The sequence below is a fragment of the Periophthalmus magnuspinnatus genome, chromosome 19 (genome assembly GCF_009829125.3).
Source record: "Periophthalmus magnuspinnatus isolate fPerMag1 chromosome 19, fPerMag1.2.pri, whole genome shotgun sequence".
Taxonomy (NCBI): domain Eukaryota; kingdom Metazoa; phylum Chordata; class Actinopteri; order Gobiiformes; family Gobiidae; genus Periophthalmus; species Periophthalmus magnuspinnatus.
This window is the reverse complement of record NC_047144.1, coordinates 1,437,977-1,461,424: the sequence shown is the minus strand read 5'-3', so window position 1 is coordinate 1,461,424 and position 23,448 is coordinate 1,437,977. Positions and strand designations below refer to the sequence as shown.

General features: G+C 43.7%; 2 protein-coding genes across 3 annotated transcripts in view; one reads left to right on the top strand and one right to left on the bottom strand.

Annotated features, from left to right (window-relative positions):
• LOC117386953 (NACHT, LRR and PYD domains-containing protein 4-like) overlaps positions 1 to 23,448 on the bottom strand; it is a 45,652-nt gene that overhangs the window by 8,101 nt on the left and 14,103 nt on the right. The window contains exons 1-2 of one of the 2 annotated variants that reach the window (XM_033984331.2): positions 222 to 3,040; positions 53 to 139 (exon numbers count right to left, since the gene is read on the bottom strand). In XM_033984331.2, the coding sequence (XP_033840222.2) occupies positions 53 to 139; positions 222 to 364 (230 nt within the window). In that variant the 5' untranslated portion in view covers positions 365 to 3,040. Of the gene's footprint in view, positions 1 to 52; positions 140 to 221; positions 3,041 to 23,448 lie in introns of those variants that run through there. The other variant, XM_055229712.1, reaches the window with a different exon arrangement.
• Positions 11,757 to 23,112, top strand: LOC117386955 (NLR family CARD domain-containing protein 3-like). The gene is given in 12 exon segments (XM_055229713.1): positions 11,757 to 11,821; positions 13,809 to 13,921; positions 14,004 to 14,090; positions 15,462 to 15,560; positions 15,624 to 15,693; positions 15,794 to 15,859; positions 15,861 to 15,999; positions 16,087 to 17,872; positions 17,943 to 18,116; positions 18,281 to 18,454; positions 19,932 to 19,975; positions 22,547 to 23,112. Coding segments are annotated over 11 exon segments (3,261 nt in total). The 5' UTR covers positions 11,757 to 11,821; positions 13,809 to 13,850; the 3' UTR covers positions 23,098 to 23,112.

Below are 23,448 nucleotides of genomic sequence, written 5' to 3'. Positions count from 1 at the left end.
TAAAAAGGCTGTGAACATAAAGTCCTGACATTATGAGGTGAGTCTGACTTACTCTGGACCATGTTCTCTTTTAAAATTAACCCCTAGTCCTTTAGAGTCATCACTCTTGAATGAGACGGCCCTGGCCCCAGGAGCAGGTCTGTGGACACAGATGGAGCAGTGGCTTTAGTCTGAGCTCTGACATGGAGAACAGTGGTGGAGTGTTAGTGATCCTCTCTTACCTGTGAGCTTTTTTAGAGGGAGGGGCTCCGTCCTCTCTGGTCTCTCTCTGATCCATGCTCAGTCCAGGTTCATGTGATCTCAGACCCTCAGGAGGAGCCGACGCATGAAGCCACTGCAAAAAGTCCACTCTAAAATCCAACATATACTTGCAACACAGCTCATTAGAGTTTATGTTGTGTTTTTTCTGTGTAAATGTGTTATTGTACTTGTGGAGCCACAGATGAATGGTTTTGGTTTCACATCAGGAACTGAAGGATGTAAACATCATTGCTCATAATATTTGAGATTAGATTCAAGGAGGTTTAGGACTTGCACACTGCTCAAACACACTCCATTCTTGCCTGTGAACATAGATTGTGTAGCCTGGTCTCTCAGATTAAGCTGTTACAGAAAATGCTGAGGTGAATCAACAGGATGAGTGGTGAGCAACAACTCCAAATTTGGTCACACCAGCGAGACCAGAAGGAAGAAGAAGATGTCCACACCCAGCTACTGAATATTCATGATTTATGTTTAAATGTGGCGTTCAGGGTCAGGCACTCAGATCAAAACGGGACCGCCCCTGAGATCTCCGTGCACATACTAGGGACAGTACGCGCCGGACTTGTATTAGATTAGATGTATAGGGAATAAACCTTGTGTGATTCTACTCTCTGGTCTCCAGTGGTTCTTCTGATGGGATAAAAGGAACATGCTCACAGAACACATCAGTGCTGCACTGTGGAAGTTGTCACATGACATTCCTGCCATGTGTTCAATTACTATTGTTATGTCTTTCTTTAGCATAAATCTTTATTTGTATTATTATGGATCATTTTGACCTAACCTTCATAATACTATCTGTTATGTTGTTATGTCCTTTTGTGTCTGGCGTCAAAGCCACTTCGATTAGACCAAACTGGCAAGATTGTTTTGGTGGTATAAATACTCTGTATTATTTACATTTGTCAGCTGAGGGTGAGACGACACCGTTAGGGACACAGCTCTTTGACAATTGTGCACAATTGATTCAATAAATCAGACCTTTGATTCAAGACAACTTCTCTGTTTATTTTTATATCTTTAAGACTTTTTAACTATTAGAAATTCCACAACAATTTGGCGTTGTCGGCATGCCCTTTCGTCCGGTTCTTTTTTCTGCGACAGTGATCCAGCGGCTGGCCACTCGGGGAGGGCACTCCCTTCCTGCCTCATCTCTGTCTTTGAGTGAGAGGGCTGCATCGCTCTCGCTGGAAAACGCCGGCGCTAAGGCCTCGAATCTGAGCTACTAGAAGTTGTGGTGAGTTGTCTTGTTTCAAGGGGGCTGTCTCGCTTGGGGGAAAAGGAAAAAAAAAAAAAAAAAAAAAGGGGGAAACTAAGATACTGAAACACTAATACTAACACTTTAAATTGAAAAACCTTGCCATTACTTGCTGTGTCCTGGTGTGAGCTCCACTCTGGTATCTAGCTGTTATTGTGAGCGCTGGCTGGGATTGAAGGCTCACCGTATTGGTTCAATTCTGTCATTCTGAAGGTAGAAGACGTCGGACGACATTTATTCTAATAAATTTAGTCCTTGATGCGCCTCGCATGAATGAGGACTTGTCAATAGGAGGGTTGAGCAAAGCCTACTGTATTCCTAAATTGTGTGTTCTGGGCTGAAATTGTCGCAGTAACGTGGGTATTTATGAATACGGAGAGGAGACGAAAATAACGTCTAGTAAAAAATTCACCCTACGGACGCGTAGAGGTTGGTATTCAGCGCGCTGACCATTTTAGAGAAAATGGGAAAGAACCAATCCAGGAGCGAGGCTCAGCGGACCCCAGAGTCTGCAGTCACTGCAGCCATGCGCAGCAAGTATGGTCAAGGTTGTCTTGATTATTTGCATATTTGGTCAAAAGAACATGGGTTTCCTGAGAGTGGGTCTTTTATCTTGAACCAACTGAATAAACTTAAAGCAAGTTTTGAAAAGGAAAGAGAGAAACTAATGCAGGCTAAGAGAGTTCCTACTGCAAAATTACGAATGATAAATGATCAGGAGAAATGTCTGAGTGGATGAATGAGGCAGAAAGGCGTGATCGTAAGAAAATTTGCAAACAGGCAGCACATGCCAACACTGAGATAAAGAATGAATGTGAGAAAGGGAGTAAATGGGAAGGTCCCAAGTGGGAAAACAAGAATATGTGTGATAGTAGGACGGGGCCGGATGGTCCGCCAATTTATTCACCCAGAAATCCTTTTACTCAAACATATACACCTGCAAACAACACTGGATCCAGCACACTCACACAAGTACACAATGTTAAAGAACGAGTTACTGCTGTTGATTCTCGTTTCTATCCAGAAATTAAACTATATATTTTGGAACTTTATATAAACATGTAAATCTGGAAAATATTTTAAGATGTCACAACTTGATTTAGCAGAAATAAAATAAAAAAAAACACTTAAAATATAATGAAATATTAAATGATAAAGCCGCAGAATGAACCAAAAGACATGACCCAAACCAAAGAAAGTTCAATACACTCTCAGAAAATGTTTTAAGCAAATCTTTATAAATATGTGTCAAATTAAAGTATTTTAAAACCACTGAAAACCACATTTATGTCTATTCAAGAACAAGCTCTATAACCAGGAAATAAACCAGGACTAACTTTGATTTAAATTAAATCAATATTAAACCAGGTTTAAGGTTCAGAACTAAACCAAGACTAAACCAAGACTAAATCAGGACTAAACCAAGACTAAACACAGTGGTAAATAGAATCAAACCTGAGCAGATCCAAAGAGCCAAAGTGTCTCAAAGAAAAGTGCGTAGCTGAAGCTGCGAAGTCCGTGTGAAGAGCTATGTGACTCAGAGCCTTTCCTGGTGGGCGAGACATTGGATGAGTCACAGGAGGCTGCTGCTGAGCTCTATGGCTGATTACGCCTTATTCATTCTGACACAGCTGAAATGAGACAGTGGGACACACACATGGAAGAGAGAAATCGTCCTGTTTGAATAAATTTAGGAAGAATTTAAACATGTCCCCCTAATTTTAAAATGTTTGCATTTTTTACTAAAACAAGGTTGATGTAGTACTGCTTTTAATATACAGACTAATACAAACAACTATCTGTCATAAACCATTTGACTCTTTGTTAGTCATTTAAAAAAGCATTTTAAAGAAACATTTGTGTGGATTCAACAGTGTCTTGGACAACAAAAAAACATAAAAATGTATATGAAACATTTATATGTTAATTCGATACAAGACACAGATTAAACAGACTTTCTCCATGTCTTGTACAACAACAACAACAACAAACTTTATTTATAAAGCACTTTTCATACAGAAAATGTAACACAAAGTGCTTTACAGTGCATTAAAAACAGTCTCATCCACCAAACCCACCCAACCACCCCACAGCCAAACAACCCAACCCCAACACATCAATAAACACAACCAGACAACCCCCCGCCCCAACGCACACTCCCACCCCCCACCCCAACACATGTTAAAATACTTTTGGTTTCATTAAAATATGTTTACGTGCCATAGGCTGGATAAAGATGAACCAGATGAGAGAGAGAGAACCACCAGAGGAACCATCTGCACCAGGAACAGGGTCACCCATAGCCACAGGACACCAGCCCAGGGCCCAGAGAAGAGATGAGGTCAAGACCAAACCTGAGGTCCTCTGGCAGACTGTTCCATAGACGGGGGCCATAAAACTGGAAAGAGGCCTCTCCGTGAGTGTGTGTCCTGACTTTGGGGATGACTAGGAGCCTGCTGCCGGAGGAGCGCAGGGGCCGCGAGGGTTCATAGGATAAAAGCAGTTCTGTAAGATAAGAAGGCCCAAAACCATTAAGACATTTAAAAACCAGTAAAAGAACTTTAAAATCGATCCTGAAACACACAGGGAGCCAATGCAGGGATTCTAAAACCAGTGTAATGTCCCGCCCCCTGGTCTTAGTCAGGACACGTGCTGCTGAATTTTGTAATAATTGTAGACCTGAAATCGCCTTTTTGGGAAGAGCAGAGAGCAGGGCATTACAGTAATCTATACGACTGGTGATAAAAGCATCAGCGTCTCTGTGTTGGCCCGAGAGAGAATGGGACGGACTCTGGATATGTTTTTCAAATGGTAAAAAACAATTTTTGTGATGTTTTTAATGTGTGGAATAAAAGTCAGCTCAGAGTCAAAAATAACGCCCAGGTTTCTTACTTGTGATGATGGATTAAAAGACTGTGACTGTAATTTGGGTAAAAGTTTATCTCTCTGGGCCTCAGGGCCGATGATTAAAACCTCAGTTTTGTCCTGGTTAAGCTGGAGGAAGTTTTCTTTCTCTTTAAGTGCAGTTTTAAACAGGAAATTTAATACTTTTTAATACTTTTACTAGGATAGACTTATTCATGTGATACTACTACTGCTACATTAATTGTGTGTGCAGTTTGTCTTAGAGAGCGAAAAAAAACATTCTAAAAAAGTCTCTTGTTAAATGAAGTCAAAATAAAATCAACATTTACAAAGTGATTTTTCTACAGATTTGACTGTTGTATTTTACACAGAGGAGGGTGAGTCTGTCGGACACAGAGACACTGAGGAGTCAGACAAGAGCCGAAATCCAGGGAGCAGAGTCCGAGTGAATGTGGTGTTGAAGGTGTGGAGGTGGGTCAGTTGGTCAGAGGAGACTATGTAGAAGGACAGAGAGCCAGCAGGACAGTCCACAAACACTGAGACTGTCCCAGAAGAGGAGCAGGACTGAGGGAAGAGGGTGTCTTTGTTATTTTGCCAAACAGAGAAACCATCTTCGGAACAGTACAGACTCCAGGACTGATCAGTGAGTCCAAACAAACTGTCATCACTGAATCCTTTCCTTCTGATTCCTCTGTAAGACACTGATACATAAATCCTTCCACTCCACTGGACCTCCCAATAACAGCGACCAGTCAGACCAGTGAAACACAGAATCTGTTCCCAGTCGTCAAATCTGTTCTGATGATCTGGATACAGCTGCTCCTCTCTCACACGTTTCATGTGTCCCAGATCAAGCCTGTTCATACCAGCGACCTATTTTGGCTTCTCTACAGACCTCCACCCGAGACCCAGCTCCGGACCTCCCTGCACCTGCACTCCTACCTTGGTATGGTCTCACGTTACCCACGCCTTGCACGTATGTCTTCTCTTGCTCACGGATCCGCACCCACTCTCCCCAGTTTCTCTGCATCTAAGAACTGTATCTGTCCATGAACTGCCCTGTGAAGTACCCTCGTTCCCCGGTCTTGTGGACTATTCAACTGTGATTATTATGTACCCACGTTTGTGAATAAAGACATTGTTTAACCCTTCGAGAGTCGTGCACTTTTAGTCCCTCCGTCTTGCTGGTTATGACAACTTTAGACTTTAGACTTTACTTTATTGTCCCCGGGGGGAGATTCTTTTCCACATACACAGAGCACGTCTGACATATACACAGATAAACTCCAAACATCACACTCACATAAACACATTACAAAAACAGACAGTATGCCTCAGCGGGGCCTGTTGTTTAAAAAGGCAATGGCTGCCGGGATCAGGCTTCTGCCGAAATGAGCCCTCCTGCACCTGATCGCCTTGTACCTCCATCCTGAGGGCAGAGGGGTTAGATGGTCCTGGAGGGGGTGAGTGAAGTCCTGTGTTATGGCGAGTGCGAAGCGTCCAATAGCCCAATTATTTAGATCTGTGAGACTGGGTGTGCGGAGTCCTATGATTTTAGCAGCTATGTGTGTTACTTTTATTAGTTTGGTTTTTAACAGTCGGCGTGTTATAGAAGCAGGTGGAGCAGTAGGATGAGCTGAATGATGGATTTATACAACAGTAATAACAGGTGTGGACAAACATAGAGTCCTTCGAGTTTTCGTATTACTGATTACGGATGAGATCGATGAATCTGGTGGAAATGTTTAGTTGTTGCAGTTTTTGGATCATCAGGTGCCTCTGGATGGAATTGAAGGCTGAGCTGAAGTCCACAAAGAGTATCCGGGCGAAGTGTCCAGGAGAATCCAGGTGCTGGAGGAGGAGATGCAGCAGACAGGCTACAGCATCCTCTGTGCCTCTTCTGGCCTTATAAGCAAACTGCAGTGGGTTGAGTTATGGATTGACAACCGGAAGGATGATGTTTAGCAGTAGCTTCTCCAGACACTTCATTATGATGGAGGTGAGTGCCACAGGGCGGTAGTAATTGAACTCTGTGGGCCTGGGCTTCTTCGTAATGGGGATTATTGTTGACATTTTCCAGATGGTTGGGATGGTGGCAGTGAAGAAGACCTCTTTAAACAGAGAATGAAGCACCTTTGCTGAGATGCCATCAGGGCCAGGGGCCTTTCCCAGCTTGCACCTGCGTAGCTGCAACCTCACATCATCTTCTGTGATGGGGAGTGGTTCCTCCTGTTCCGCTGGAGGAGGTGCTCTCAGAAGCTTCTCACATTCACCTGAGTAGTCCACATTATCAAAACGAGCATAAAAATCATTGAGTTCCCCTACAAACTGTACTGGGTCCATCACTGTTACTGCACTTGATTTGGCGTTGCATCCTGCAGTATACGTACTTTATGAAATGCCTGTTTTGTGTTCATACTGGAGAACTCACTTTCGAGTCTTTCCTTATATTTCAGTTTTGCCTTCAGTACAGCATTTTTCACCTCATAATTTGCCAATTTCATTTCAACCAAATTATTATCCTTAAAAGCTTTGTGTTTCTTTTTCAGACTTTGCTTAAATTGAGGGGTAATCCAGGGATTGATGTTTGGGAATTTCCTCATTAACTTAACAAGAATGGCTTTATTTAAGTGCAGTAACACACACAGCACTATTCTACACTGCTCTTTGTCATCAGATTTGTCTGCAGGTCAAAGGAGCGCACACAGTTGTGTGTGAAAAGGTCGTCCCTCGTGATGATGTCACACGTGTCCTTCTGTGTTTCTGCAGAAGCCACATCTGTTTTGGGATGATGTCGGCGGGACAGATGCGGCGTCAGGCTCACATTCAGGTGGTCAGTAAAAACCTGTACAGCCAAGACACGAGACGCAGTCCTCTGCCCCACGGAGTCCTGGACCACCGCATGGTACGAAGCCCCGCCCCAACATCTGATCTACACGACCAGACGCAGCTCATTCAAGGGGTTTCTTCTTTATTTTGACCACTTTGTACATTTCACAGAAGACGTCGACTGTGTGAAGTCAGATATATGGAGTTATATGGCAAAATGTATAAAAGTCATTTACCTTTTCCATTTCTACATGACTCCATATATCGTACTCCATATATCGTACTCCATATATCGTACTCCATATATCGTATTCCATATATCGTACTCCATATATCGTACTTCACATATCGTCTGGTGATGTACTTTTACTTTCATTCCGCTCTCTTAGGGACGCAATGATTATTACAGTCGTCAGCTCGTCACGGAGTTGAGTTTTTTGTTATTTCTCTCATTAAAAACAAATAAAAACATTTATTTTTATTTATTTAACCTTTATTTAACCAGGAAGGTCCCATTGAGATTAAAAACCTCTTTTTCAAGGGAGTCCTGGCCAAGCGGCAGCAGCAAATAAAAAATTCAGTTACATAATTTAAAAAGACAAGGTAAGATAAAAAGACAAACAGATTATGAAAAACAAGTGCATGTTATGGAGTCAGTCTTGAGACCTCTCAGTTTAGATTTAAAAGCATCCAAGGAAATCAACTCTGTCAAGTTCCAATCTTTCTGCAACATGTTCCATGCATAAGGTGCAGAGTGGACAAAAGCCTCTTTGCCCAGTTCAGTGCGAGCAAATGGAACAGAGAGCAACACATGATCTAGAGAGCAAAGAGAATAAGAATCAGCCCTTCTCTGTGACAGTCAGGAACAGATGTAGGCCGGCAGTAGTCCAAGCATTTCCTTATTCAATTCAATTCAATTCATTTATTTTTGTAACGCCCAAAATCACAACAACAGTTGTCTCGAAGGGCGTTCATGTTTTGGTTGATGGGGGAAACCGGAGTACCCGGAGGAAACCCATCCAGACACGGGGAGAAACATGAAAAACTCCACACAGAAAGGCCTGGTGACCCGGGGATCGAACCAACCTTCTTGCTGTAAGACATGAGTGATGGCACTCAGTCACCGTGCCGCCAAGACACAAAAAACAAAACAACAGGAAGAATCAGACACAACAGGAAAAATCAGACACAACAGGAAAAATCAGACAACATAAGAAATCGGCCAGGCGAGAGGGAGGAAGACCAGACGAGGAGGAGGAGAGCCAGGCAAGGAGGAGGTCCAGCTGTCATCGGGGCATCTGAAAGAGATACACTCCACGGGGGAGTGGGACAGGGGACAACATGTGAATAGCATTGCTGATGAGAAAATAGGGCAAAGTAGAGGATAGTGCTCAGGTTGCCATACTTCCCCCAGCTAGTTACTCCTACTGCAGCTTATTTTATCCCGGGTTTTAATAACCCTAACTCCCTCACTAAGTAACCTGGTCATACGCTACGTGGTGAGCTCTGAATCCAGATTGAAATTTTTCAAATATATTATTGTCCTGCAGGTGGCGGCAGAGCTGTTTCACCACAACTCGTTCTAGAATTTTTGAGAGGAAGGGAAGATTAGAGATAGGTCTATAGTTGACTAATTCATCAGGATTTAGGTTAGGTTTTTTCAAAAGGGGTTTAATCACAGCATACTTAAAGGACTGAGGAACGTAGCCATTTTCTAACGACATATTTATTATGTTATGGATGGAATCTATTATTAGGGGGAGGGCTTCTTTGAGGAGTCTGATTGGAATAGGGTCGAGCAAACAGGTTGATGGTTTTGACGACATGATGACTGAGGTAATCTCCACCTCATCAACAGGAGTAAATTTATCTAATATTATTAGAGGGTCCATGTGGGATATTGGCATTACAGACTGGATTTGCTCAGAGCTGATTTTTGGAGTAGCTTTGTTAATTTTGTCTCTAATGGTTGTGATTTTGTAATCGAAGAAGTGAAGAAAGTCATCACAACTAATGTTGGAGGGGATAAGAGACTCATTAGCAGTGTGGGAGTTTGTCAGCCTGGCTACAGTGCTGAACAAAAATCTGGGGTTATTTTTGTTTACTTCTATTAGATTTGAATAGTATCTAGTTCGGGCTTTCCGCAGAGCGGCCTTATAAGTGAGCAGGCAGAGCTTCCATGCCTTCAGAGACTGCTCAGAGCGCGAGCGGCGCCAAAGCTTCTCTGTGCGTCTTACATGTTGTTTGAGTGTCCTGAGCTGTAGCGTGTACCATGGAGCCGGAGGTCTTGGTTTAATGCTTTTCTGTTTTAGCGGAGCTACAACATCGAGAGCAGGTTTTAAGGTGAGCATTGTTCTGTCAACCAATTGATCAGTGACAATTGGATTAAAATTATTGCCATTGTCACATGACATATCTTTCAGTAATGGCTCAATAATTTCTTTAAACTCTGTAACCGATTTATTTGATAATGTTCTTTTCATTATAGTTTTTTTCTGTGGGGCTGGATAGTCTTTTAGTATAAATTGAAAGGTAATTAAGAAATGGTCAGAGAGTATAGGGTTTTGAGGAAGGACAATTAGATCATTAATCTCAATACCATAGGTTAGAACGAGATCTAGAGTGTGATTGTGACAGTGAGTCGGCTTATTCACACTCTGGGTGAAACCGATCCCATCCAGGAGTGCACCAAAAGCATCACTGAGGCAATCACTGCCGTTATCTACATGAATGTTGAAATCTCCAACTATAACAATCCTTTCCCAGTTCAAGACTAAACTTGAGATGAAATCAGAAAACTCTGTCAGGAAGTCGGCATATGGACCAGGAGGTCGATAAATTATTATAAATATAACAGCTTTTTGGTTTTTCCAATTGGGGCACGTAATGGAGAGTGCGAGGCTTTCAAAGGAGAGGTAAGTATAGTTGGGTTTGGGGCTGAGAATTAGACTAGAATGAGAGATGACGGCCACACCACCACCTCGACCTGTGCTCCGGGCACTCTGAAAGTTCATGTGACTTGATGGTGTAGATTCGTTTAGTCTAACATAATCATTTTCCCGAAGCCATGTTTCAGTTAGGGCTAACAGATCAATATTAAGGTCGCCAATTAGTTCATTTATTAAAAGAGATTTGGAGGAAAGAGACCTGATGTTTAGCAGTCCACATTTTACACACTTATCATTTTGTTTATTTGCGGCACATTTATTTTTATTAAGTTATGAGATCTGACAGCTTCCTTGTCAGAGTTTAGGGGTGTTTTATTTGTGCTTTTTGTACGTGGGGCACGTGGGGCACACACAGTCTCTGTCTGTTTGGAGCTGTTCCCTCTGACTAAGCTGTGCTTCACTGGTCTAAACTGCTCCCTAACGTCACTATCACTGTGCTTCCCTGAGCTATTCTGTGTGCTAGTCTTACCTGGTCAATCTAGACTAGCAATCATATTCTGAGCTAACAGGGCGGAGCCAGCCTGCGTGGGATGGATGCCGTCTCTACGTATAAGCCTAGGCTTCCCCTCAAATGCCCTCCAATTATCTATGAAGACGACACCTTTCTACGGGCACCAATTGGTCAACCACTGGTTGACTGCTGAAAAGCGGCTGTACATTTCACAATTGGTGTAGGTTGGGAGGGGGCCAGAGAAGTACACGGACTCCGACATCGACTTAGCCAATTCACAGACTGCAGCTATCTGTAACTTAACCACCTCTGACTGACCGCGCCGAGTATCGTTACCCCCCGCGTGTATAACGATCCGGCGGTACCTATTCTTACTTTTCTTTAAAAGCCTAAGATTCCCCTCGATGTCACCCAGTCTGGCTCCAGGATCCTCTGCAGGCAGTTCCACGTCCCTGACTATGGAGCTCCCTATGACTAAAGTGTCCCGGGTCCAGCTCAGGGGAGCAAACCTGTTCTGGACGGGGAGCTCTCTACTCTCAACCCTGTGTCCCTGGTCTGCTACAGTCCTATTCTCAACCCTGTGTCCCTGGCCTGTCCTACGCTTTCTTCTAACTGTCACAAACCTGTCCTGGTCTGATCCCGGCTGCACAGACCTTGTCAATGGGAACATTTCATTGTACAGTTGTATTTCATAAATGTTTAGCTCTTTTGGCATCTCCTCCTTTACATTTTGATTTGAAAGTTTTTTTATGGAGGCACTTGACAAAACGACATGAGATGAACCGTGTGAGCAGTGGGCGGGGCTAAACAGTATGATGTCATTCTGTAGGACTCTGGACTGAGCCTGGATCAGAGAGAGAACAGAGAGGACGCAGCCCCTCCCACCACCAGCAGGGCGGCGCTGGAGAGTGAACACTCTAGGAACTGACTGAATTTAAAAAGGAACAACAACAACATTTATATTTGACATTTGAGTGTTGTCAAAGTGCTTTACTATGGATCATTCCTTCACTTCTCATAAATCATGACTCTGGTGTCCAAAGGAAACATTTGTCTGAACTAAATGGAGCCAATAATAAAATATACTTTACTTTATACTTTAGACTTTAGACTTTATATCAAACAGAGGAGGAGCAGAGGAGCAAAGGAGCAGAGGAGCAGAGGAGGCTCACAGTGACTCAGGAGGTGTTGGACTGTTTGTCTGAGGTAATAATGACTTATATTTACTTGTGTTGTGTCACAGTCACTTTGTGTCTTTTTGAACACATTCTTTATGTAATCCTAGTTTTATGGTATCAGACTCTTCACTTCTAATGGGTTATTGAGTCACATTTTCAGATTCACCTGTTTTACATTTAGAATAAACTGAACTTTTTGCTTAGATTTGAACTTGGACTTGATTCATTTCAATCTGAGAAAACAACTGAATTAGCCCAGTTTTCTGCTCTATGTCTGTGTGTGAGTATAGATTTTTGAAGTAATTGTACTTTTTGAGTAGATTTTAAACCTGTACTTGTTCTTGTAATGGAGTATAATTGCAGCCATGTAATTGTACTTAGTTACCTTTAAAATCATATGAGTAGTGAGTACAGCACAAGTCCCAATGGTCCTGATCCACGTCTGTCTCTCCTCTGTATCTGCTCCTTTATAAACAAACACACATAACATCACTGCATCGCCTGCTCTGATTGGACAGAGCTCAGACATTTTACTTACATTTATTCCATCACCAAATCATCTTTTGGTTTTTCTAATGTAGTTTATACAGAGAAGTGTCAGAAAGTCTTGAGTGTCTGGGATATGAGGCTGTTATTGGTTTGTTTTATGTTCCTAATCACAGGTCAAAGGTTTGATATAAAGTCTCTCCTGAGATCTCTGATAAACAGTAAAGATGTTGGACTGTGATCCTCCAGAGGCTGATGAAGGTTGATCATTCATGTTTTATTATTGTGTTGCTATGGCTGTGTTTCATCACAACATTCTATAGAACAATCATATTTAACACAGAAGAGTCAAATGTGTCTGATTCAAACACAGATATTTGCTGTAATAATGTGAGTTCTTGGCTCGAGTCACAAACAGAAACAATCAGGTTCAACATTTGTGGATTTACATGTTGATGTGACTCGTGAAAATACCATGTGATCAACAGAGAAATGTGTCTCTGTCCCATCTGAGAGTAAAACATTATGATTTATGGATTTAGTCCAAAATCTTTAGTTTTGTGCTCAACAGAATCAGACGAGCAGTTTTACAGGGATCACAGGCTGAAGCACACACACCCTCAGGCCCTGGACGCTCCATTAAAGAGGCATTATGGAACTTTTCTGGACCTCACTGTCTCTATGGAGATATTACTGTGTCACCCAGAATGTTCCACAATATGGTATTAAACATATTTATTTTGCAATTCAATTTCAGATGTTTTTGTGACTCAAAATTGCAAAACTTGCATTTTCACTATGAGCGCGATCACCACCAAATGGCGTCACCTGCTTGTTACATTATAGAGCTTAATGCCATCCTGTGGAAAATTTCGAGCAAAACAATAACGTCTCCATGTAAACGAGCAGTGTCTGACCCTCCACAGCAAAGTTACACAGTGCACCTTTAAGAGAAAATAAGATGTTTGTAGAAAAGTAAAGAGGGAAACATTTAGGACCAGACTCAGGATCTGGGCCAGATCCAAGTCCACAGACAGAGTCCAAAGTCCAGGTCCAGGACAGGTCCAGACAGCAGCAGTGATGGAAGGAGTTGAGCTTTAAAGCTCTGAGTAATGTCAGGTTTATTTCTCTGTTCTGCTGAGTCCACATTAACACACATGGGAATAGAACCACCAACCTGTCGCTGAGTCCAAATGTGCCTCTGTGTCTTTGATTCTTTACTGTCTGTTTTACAGGACACTGTGTCTCTGTGCTTCTATTTGAAGTGTCTTACCTAAGGGTTGTGCCACTTGATCTGGAGTTCGTCAAGACGAAACTCTGTTATTGGAGATTGGCTGTACAAAAAATGTGTGAAACGGAAAATCCAAAAACATAGAAGATAATGAAATGGTCTAGAACCGCAGATAAACAAAATAGAAGAAGAAACATCAGGCAGTCCAAATAAAACACAGGAATGAAGTCCCTAAATGAGACTCCAGACTCCAGTGCTGAGGACTGTGATCTAATGTGAGGTCCCCTGTGTCCCTCAGCAGCACCTCTGCCCTCTCACTGTCACTCAGACTGGACTGAGCATGGATCAGAGAGAGACCAGAGAGGACGGAGCCCCTCCCTCTAAACCCCCTCTCCCCCCTAAAGCTCACAAGTAAGAGAGGATCACTAACACTCCACCACTGTTCTCCATGTCAGAGCTCAGACTAAAGCCACTGCTCCATCTGTGTCCACAGACCTGCTCCTGGGGCCAGCGCCGTCTCACTCAAGAGTGATGACTCTATGGAACGATATGTGGGCTTCAAAAGAGAACATGGTCCAGAGTAAGTCAGACTCACCTCATAATGTCAGGACTTTATGTTCACAGCCTTTTTAGAATGATATGGATGACTTGTTTTTTTATTAAACTCAACATAAGTGTAAGAGCTGCAGATGACCTCTGTGACTGTGAGGAGGAACTTCATGCTCGTCTCAGCAGCAGGAAATGCAACACACTTATGTCTTTGTCCTACAAAAGTCCTTCTATGAGATCCTAGTCCAGGCCCATCACCCGCTGGACCTGCTCAAGTCACATGACTTTAACCACTGTGTTTCTCCAACAGAGACACTTTTGATTTGAAACTGGAATTAAAATGGACTCTGAAAAGAGACAACAGTCGACAAACTTCTTTCAGTAAAAGGAAGAAAACAACAAACTTTAATAATTCAGATAAAACTGTCATGGCCCAGACAAATAGACAAGTTTATTATAACACAATTCATACACAAAGTCATTCAAAGAGCTTTACAGAATAAGAAAAACATTAAACTCACAAAACAAACAAAACATAAATAATCATAATAAAAGTGTAGAGCTGAATAAAACCTCTCAGTCAAATGCACAGATAAACAGAACCGTTTGAGCCTGGATTTAAACACTGTCAGAGCAGAGGCCTGAGTCACATCTTCAGGAAGGAACTAGACCAGGACTAAACCAGGACTAAACCAGGACTAAACCAGGACTAAACCAGAGCTAAATCAGGACTAAACCAGAGCTAAATCAGGGCTAAAACAAGACTACAGAATGACTCCAGCAAGATGCCGGAACTAAACTCAGACTAAACCCAGACTAAATCTGAACTACAGAAGCACTCCTGCAGGAGGCCGGAACTAAACCAGGACACAATGGTGAAATACAAATACCAGTATCATACAGAGTGGGTTAATACAAACATTTTAAAACCCAAATTGACAAGCCTGACAACAGCAGATACAGAGAGAGCCACACATGGGCACAGGTGTTTTTTTCTTTAGTTTTCCTGTCTCCAGTTGTCTTCATAAACTGTTCAGTCTTTGTGATGTTTCCCTCTTCTGACATGTAGATGTGTTCACAATAACCAGTCCATTTGTAATGTACACAAGATATTTATTATCAGTGGACCAGAACATGTGCGGTACAGATTGCATGTAGAGAACAGAATGTTACTGCAGCGACCCCTACAGTGTACTCCTGGTAACACTATAGTGAACATTATGGACAATCTTAATGACAAATTTATAACGACAGTGTCTATGGTTGTTTGTGTTTGTGTGAAAATTGAACTGTCTGTGAAGACAGAACCAAAATACATTATATGTGATGATTCTGGAGTGAGGTGAACACAAGTGTTAAGAAGAGTCACTGTGACTGAAGTGTCTTTTCTTCTGTGTCTCAGGATCCACCAGAAACATCCTCCATCTGAACCTGGTCCCATCTGTGAGTCCCTCAGGAGTGACCGCTCTAAAGGAGAACCACATAATTTTGCCAGAGAACAGTGAGTTTCCTTTGAATAAAACAGTTGAAATGGACATAAGTGTTTGATGAGTCTCTCTCACAGAGTGGAGCAGCAGGGTCCAGAGGTCTCCAGTGGTCAGCACCATCAGACACAGCTGGACTCCATATTTAAGGTCTGTCACTAAAGTTTGTAAATGTTCAGATGAATGAGAACTTGTTCCACACAGATCTGACACTGACTGCATTTGTGTTGTTTATAATGTGTCTGTTCAGCTTCTGGAGGAGGACATCTTCACTTTTGTCCAGAAGGAGCTGAAGAAGCTCCACAAGGTTCTGAGTACAAGATTACCCAGAATGCTTAGAGCCTATGAAGGATGAGGATGAAGAGCAGAGGAGCAGCAGAGAGGCAGTTCTGAAGATCACACTGAACTTCCTGAGGAGGATGAAGCAGAAGGAGCTGGCTGAGCGTCTGAGGAGCAGTAGGACCATTTAACACATTTAACAAGGTGCTCACAGTCGTTTTATATTCTCTGAGACTCAGGCCTGTATCTGTTGTCTTCATTCAGGGAGTTATTCCAGAGTTTGTCAGCGTAAACTGAAGTCTAACCTGCAGCAGAAGTTTGAGTGTGTGTTTGAGGGCATCACTAAAGCAGGAAACCCCACCCTTCTGAATCAGATCTACACAGAGCTCTACATCACAGAGGGAGGGTCTTCAGAGGTCAACCAGGAACATGAGGTCAGACACATGGAAACAGCCTCCAGGAAACCAGACCCAGCAGAGACACCCATCACATGTGAAGACATGTTTAAAGGCCCAGCTCACACACATGGACCAATCAGAACAGTGCTGACAAAGGGAGTGGCTGGCATCGGGAAAACAATGCTCACTCAGAAGTTCAGTCTGGACTGGGCTGAAGGCAAAACCAACCAGGACATACAGCTGCTGTTCCCGTTCACTTTCAGAGCACTCAATGTGCTGAAGGAGAGAAGCTTCAGCTTGGTGACACTTGTTCATCACTTCTTTAGTCAAACACAAACAGAACTCTGCAGCTTTGAAGACCTCCAGGTGCTCTTCATCTTTGATGGTCTGGACGAGTGCAGACTTCCTCTGGACTTCACCAAAACCAAGGCCCTGACCGACCCCACAGAGTCCGCCTCACTGCATGTGCTGCTGGTAAACCTCATCAGGGGGAGCCTGCTTCCCTCCGCTCGCCTCTGGATAACCACACGACCTGCAGCAGCCAATCAGATCCCTGCTGAGTATGTTTCCATGGTGACAGAGGTCAGAGGGTTCACCGACCCACAGAAGGAGCAGTACTTCAGGAAGCGGTTCAAAGACAATGCCGACACAATCATTTCCCACGTCAAAACGTCCAGAAGCCTCCACATCATGTGCTACATGCCAATCTTCTGCTGGATCGCTGCCACAGTCCTGGAGCATGTGTTGAAAAGCAGAGAGAGAGGAGAGCTGCCCAAGACCCTGACTCAGATGTACATCCACTTCCTGGTGGTTCAGGCCAAGGTCCAGAACATCAAGTATAAAGAAGGATCTGAGACAGACCCTCACTGGAGTCCAGAGACCAGGAAGATGGTGGAGTCTCTGGGAAAACTGGCCTTTGAGCAGCTGCAGAAAGGAAACCTGATCTTCTACGAGAGTGACCTGAGTGAGTGTGGACTGGACGCTGCAGCGGCCTCAGTGTACTCTGGAGTGTTCACACAGGTCTTTAGAGAGGAGCCAGGCCTGTACCAAGACAAGGTCTACTGCTTCATCCATCTGAGTGTGCAGGAGTTTCTTGCTGCTCTTCATGTCCATCAGACCTTCATCAATACTGGGATCAACCTCTTCTCAGAGACTACACAGAAGTCTATAATGTTCAATGTGAAAAGAAAACTAAAGCATCTTCACCACGCAGCTGTGGACCAGGCCTTACAGAGTCCAAATGGACACCTGGACCTGCTCCTACGCTTCATTCTGGGACTTTCATTGTCGACCAATCAGAGCCTTCTACACGGTCTACTGACACAGACCGGAAGTAGTTCCTGGACCAACCAGAAAACAGCTGAGTACATCAAGAAGAAGCTGAGTGAGGATGTGTCTGTAGAGAGGAGCATCAACCTGCTCCACTGTCTGAATGAACTGAATGAGCCTTCTCTGGTGAGGCAGATCCAACGGTACCTGAGGTCAGGACGTCTGTCTCAAGGTGGACTGTCTCCTGCTCAGTGGTCAGCTCTGGCCTTCATCTTACTGTCATCAGAAGAAGATCTAGAGCAGTTTGAGCTGAAGAAATACTTTGCTTCAGAGGAGGCTCTCCTGAGGCTGCTGCCAGTGGTCAAGGCCTCCAACAAAGCTCTGTAATTAACCTGTGTTTAACAGAGGATGGTTTGATTACATTTCTACATAAACAGTGTTTTCTCTCTTCAGATTGAGCAGCTGTAACCTGTCAGAGAGAAGCTGTGAAGCTCTGTCCTCAGTCCTCAGCTCCCAGTCCTCTAGTCTGAGAATCCTGGATCTCAGTCTCAATGACTTGAAGGACTCAGGGCTGAAGATGTTGTCTGTTGGTTTGAAAAACCCTCACTGTAAACTGGAACAGCTCAGGTCAGAGGGGTTAATATTACTCACTATTATTACATAACCTGTTGGTATTTGCATTGGAAATAACATTTAATAAAAGTAACATTAAGACAGGGGGAGTTTTTATTTGTTTAAATGGGTTGAATGTTACTCATGAATTGACTGATTACAATAATATCTGTTCTCAGACTGTCAGGTTGTCTGGTCTCAGAGGAAGGCTGTGCTTCTCTGGCCTCAGCTCTGAGGTCCAACCCCTCCCATCTGAGAGAACTGGACCTCAGCTACAACCATCCAGGAGACGCAGCAGTAAAGCTCCTGTCTGCTCTACAGGAGGACCCCCACTGCGCACTGGACACTCTCAGGTTTGGACCACTCTCACAACTATTCAACGTAAAAAAAAAAAACTAAAAAAAAAAGAAAAAAAAAAGAATTCATACAGCAAATTGGGACTTACTCAAGACTGCGATTAATCTGAATAAAAACATTAAAAAAAAGTTTTGTTAAATACTGCAAACATTGCAAATCATAAAAGATAGTGTAACCATTTAAAACAGATTTCACAAAGACCAGAGGAGGCCCATGTACCAAAGCTTGAGAACCGCTGTCAGACTACACAACAAACCCTTAACCTTTAAGTCCTAAAGGCAATTTCAATACATTTTTCTTTGTTTGTTTTTTTTTTACTTAATTTTTGCTTTTAAAACAGACCCTTTTACCCTTTTATGAAGTGTTTTGCATTATTTCTGTGTACGCTGTAGTTGTGTCATATGATTGTTATAAAAGCTATAAAACCAGAAATACAAATGAAAGTATGAATAAATTAAAAATGGAAAATCCACATTCTTTTATTCAAAACACACAAACACAGCAACATTATTCAACAACTTTTTGGACATTAAAAAAATGCTTGATTTAGGGCCTTAGCCACAAAAGTCCAAAATACCAAGACTCTAAGTACATTAAAATGTCCTTTTTTGCCCCATTACTTTGCTGGTTGCATGGAAACAGTTCCATGCCGCAGCCTTTGGCGAAGAAAGTGATGATCTACCTGCCATTTCTTTCCTTCTTTCAGATTTATTTGAGCTGCATATCCTCTGTGCATAAAACAACAAATGTCTTGGCACACAAGTGTGTGCAGGTGTCCACCCAGCACTCACCCAACACACACCTGGCACACACACCCAACACACACGACACACACCTGGCACACACATGACACACATCCAACACACACCCACGACACACACCTGGCACACAAGCTTGAAAGGGTAAAAGAAGACATTATATTCTGTGAAAATCAACCCTTTAAAGCTTCTAACTATGTTGTTGTGGTTTCCATTCATCCACTCACATTTGTATTTGGAGTGATTCATGTTTGAGTAAATTTTATTTTCCTGTATTCAAGATGTCATTTTTCTGATCTACCCCCGTTTTCACCTCCGCTGTGATGTGCATGCCCACAGTTCTGTTTTTTTTTTTTTTTTTTTTTTCCAATTTATTTTCTTAATCTTGGTTATGTGTAGTAGTTGGCATTAATGCAAAAATTAAAAAAGAGAAAAAAACTGCTCACTAACATGAACAGTATCTATCAATAGGTAGCGCTACTTTGTTGTGATCTTGTTTAAGACAACGTATCATGAAGTGACAGGGTGAATCATCTCCTAAAACCTCACTGGTACAGTTTTCATTGATTTTCTTTGGGTTTATCTTGCCAAAAATATAACATAATGATCCACTGGTGTAAAAGATTATAACTATACAGTCGACACAAGCACAATATGTCGTCTTTAGTCTCACATGAAGTAAAACTCTGACTCTCTCTGATGTGGTGTGTTTCAGACTGAGTCCTGATGGAGAACGATGGATGAATCCGATCTGGAGATGTAAGTCTGACTGGCTGTCTGAAAACCATTTAACATTTAGTTTCATGATTTTATTTCTCTCACACAAACAACACTTTAATACTGCACATGGTTATTATTATTTAAAATACTGTTGTTTTATGAGTTTAGAGAGTTTCAAACAAAGCATCATGGGAGGTAGAGAAACACCTGGAGCATGTCTCATCTCTGTCAGTCAGACTGAGACTCACTGGCCCCTCCCCCATGGCGCTCTCTCCTCTGTGGGTGTGGCCTCAGACTGTGAGGTCCACAGCTGTGTCCATGACTGAATCCAGAGTTCTTCTTAAAGCAGATCCTGAAGAGTCCAGTCTGGAGCTGTGTAACTGCACTCATGTTTCAGCTCAAACACAACAGTGATCTTCATTCTTCTTCTGGAGACAGTGGATTTAAACCAATCCCCTGTTCTCCTCTCCTTCATATAGAGACATTTTAAAGGAGAAAGTCTGTGTCATGGAGCACAGAGGAGTGTAGGAATGTGTGGAGTGACGTCAGAGACTGGAGCTGCACTTTGTCACTGCAGCAACAAACTCAAGTTTTACACTGAAAAGAATCTGAAATAGATGTGAGGCTGAAACTAAAGGAAATATAGAGCTGATGCAAAAGAAACATGAGCCAAATATAAGACTGACATGATTCACAAATAAAGTCATCATAATAAAAATACATTCATCCATCCATCCATTTTCTTCCGCTTATCCGGGGCCGGGTCGCGGGGGCAGCAGTCTAAGCAGGGACTCCCAAACTTCCCTCACCCCAGACACGTCCTCCAGCTCCTTCGGTGGGATCCCAAGGCGTTCCCAGGCCAGCCGAGAGACATAGTCCCTCCAGCGTGTCCTGGGTCTTCCCCGGGGCCTCCTCCCGGTGGGACATGCCCAGAACATCTCCCTAGGGAGGCGTCCAGGAGGCATCCTGAGCAGATGCCTGAACCACCTCAACTGGTTCCTCTCGACGTGTAGGAGCAGCGGCTCTACTCCGAGCTCCTCCCGTGTGACCGAGCTCCTCACCCTATCCCTAAGGGTGCGCCCAGCCACTCTGCAGAGGAAACCCATTTCGGCCGCTTGTTTCCACGACCTTGTTTTTTCGGTCATTACCCAGAGCTCATGACCATAGGTGAGGGCAGGAACGTAGATTGATGGTAAATCGAGAGCTTCGCCTTCCGGCTCAGCTCCTTCTTCACCACAACGGACCGATACAGCGACCACATCACTGCAGACGCTGCACCGATCCGCCTGTCAATCTCATGCTCCATCCTTCCCTCACTTGTGAACAAGACCCCGAGATACTTGAACTCCTCCACTTGGGGCAGAGACTCACCACCCGGAGAGGACAAACCACCTTTTTCCGGTCGAGAACCATGGCCTCGGATTTGGAGGAGCTGATTCTCATCCCAGCCACTTCACACTCGGCTGCAAACCGCCCCAGTGCCTGCTGCAGGTCCTGGCTCGATGAGGTCATCAGGACAACATCATCTGCAAACAACAGAGATGAAATCCTGTGGTTCCCGAACCAGACCCCCTCCGGCCCCTGGCTGTGCCTAGAAATTCTGTCCATAAATATAATGAACAGAACCGGTGACAAAGGGCAGCCCTGGCGGAGACAAACATGCACCGGGAACTGGTCTGACTTACTGCCGGCAATGCGAACACCGCTCCTGCTTCGGTCATACAGGGACCGGACAGCCCTTAGCAAAGGGCTCCGGACCCCATACTCCCAGAGCACCCCCCGAAGGACACCACGAGGGACACGGTCGAATGCCTTCTCCAGATCCACAAAACACATGTATACTGGTTGGGCAAACTCCCATGAACCCTCGAGGACCCGATGGAGAGTATAAAGCTGGTCCAGTGTTCCACGACCAGGACGAAAACCACACTGCTCCTCCTGAATCCGAGGTTCGACTATCGGGCGGATTCTCCTCTCCAGTACCCTGGAGTAGACCTTACCGGGAAGGCTGAGGAGTGTGATTCCCCTGTAATTGGAACACACCCTCCGGTCCCCCTTCTTATACAGAGGGACCACCACCCCGGTCTGCCATTCCACAGGTACTGTCCCCGACCACCACGCGATGTTGCAGAGACGTGTCAGCCAAGACAGCTCCCCAACATCCAGAGACTTGAGGTACTCGGGACGGATCTCGTCCACCCCTGGAGCCTTGCCACCGAGGAGCTTGCTAACCACCTCGGTGATTCAGCCAGGGTGATGGACGAGTCCGCCTCCGGGTCCCCAGTCTCTGCTTCCTCCTCGGAAGACATGACAGGGGGATTGAGGAGATCCTCAAAGTATTCCTTCCACAGCCCAAGAACATCCCCAGTCGAGGTCAGTAGTTCTCCACCCGCACTGTAAACAGTGTTGGTGAAGCACTGCGTCCCCATCCTGAGGCGTCTGATGGTTTGCCAGAATTTCTCGGGCCGTCCGATAGATAAAATACATTCATCATAAATAATTGACTTTAAATCCATCTTTCATGAATAGATTGACCCATATTAAACTATAATTAAATCTGTGTCTCCATATGGGACTAACTGCTGCTGTGTTGTGTCTTCTCTCCATCAGATTTCTGTGATCTCACTCTGGATCCAAACACAGCTCACAGAAACCTCAAAGTGTCTGACAACAACAAGAAGGTGACACGTGTGACAGAGGAGCAGCCGTATCCAGATCATCAGGACAGATTTGACAACTGGCATCAGATTCTTTGTTCCACTGGTCTGACTGGTCGCTGTTACTGGGAGGTCCAGTGGAGTGGAAGGGTTTATATATCAGTGTCTTACAGAGGAATCAGAAGGAAAGGATTCAGTGATGACAGTTTGTTTGGAGGCAATGATCAGTCCTGGAGTCTGGAGTGTTTGGAAAATGGTTTCTCTGTTCGTCATAATAACAAACGTACCTCCCTCTCTCAGCCCTGCTCCTCCTCTTCTGGGACAGTTGCAGTGTTTGTGGACTGTCCTGCTGGCTCTCTGTCCTTCTACACAGTCTCCTCTGACCAACTGACCCACCTCCACACCTTCAACACCACATTCTCTCAGACTCTGCTCCCTGGATTTGAGCTCTGGACTGACTCCTCAGTGTCTCTGTGTCCGACAGACTCACCCTCCTCTGTCTAAAATACAACAAATCTGTACAAAAATTACTTTGGAAATGTTGATTTTGACTTTATTTGACCAGTCACATAGAAGTACCTGTTTAAAAATGTATGTAAAGAAAATACAAGTCTTTGTTTCAGATTTTCAGATCTAATAAAGCTTCAAATGTGGTGATTTTGATAAAGATTTTAGCTGAATTTCTTTCAACAGAAACAATTGAATAAGTGTTTTTTTTCTGTTTTTATTTGTATATTTTTGTTCCTTCAAATCATGAATGTGTCATGATCCTGCCTGTCCTGTCACCTGTTGTTACCCCTTCCCGTCTTGGTCACGTGTCTGAGCATGGAGCTGGGGCGGAGAGCTGTCTCCTCC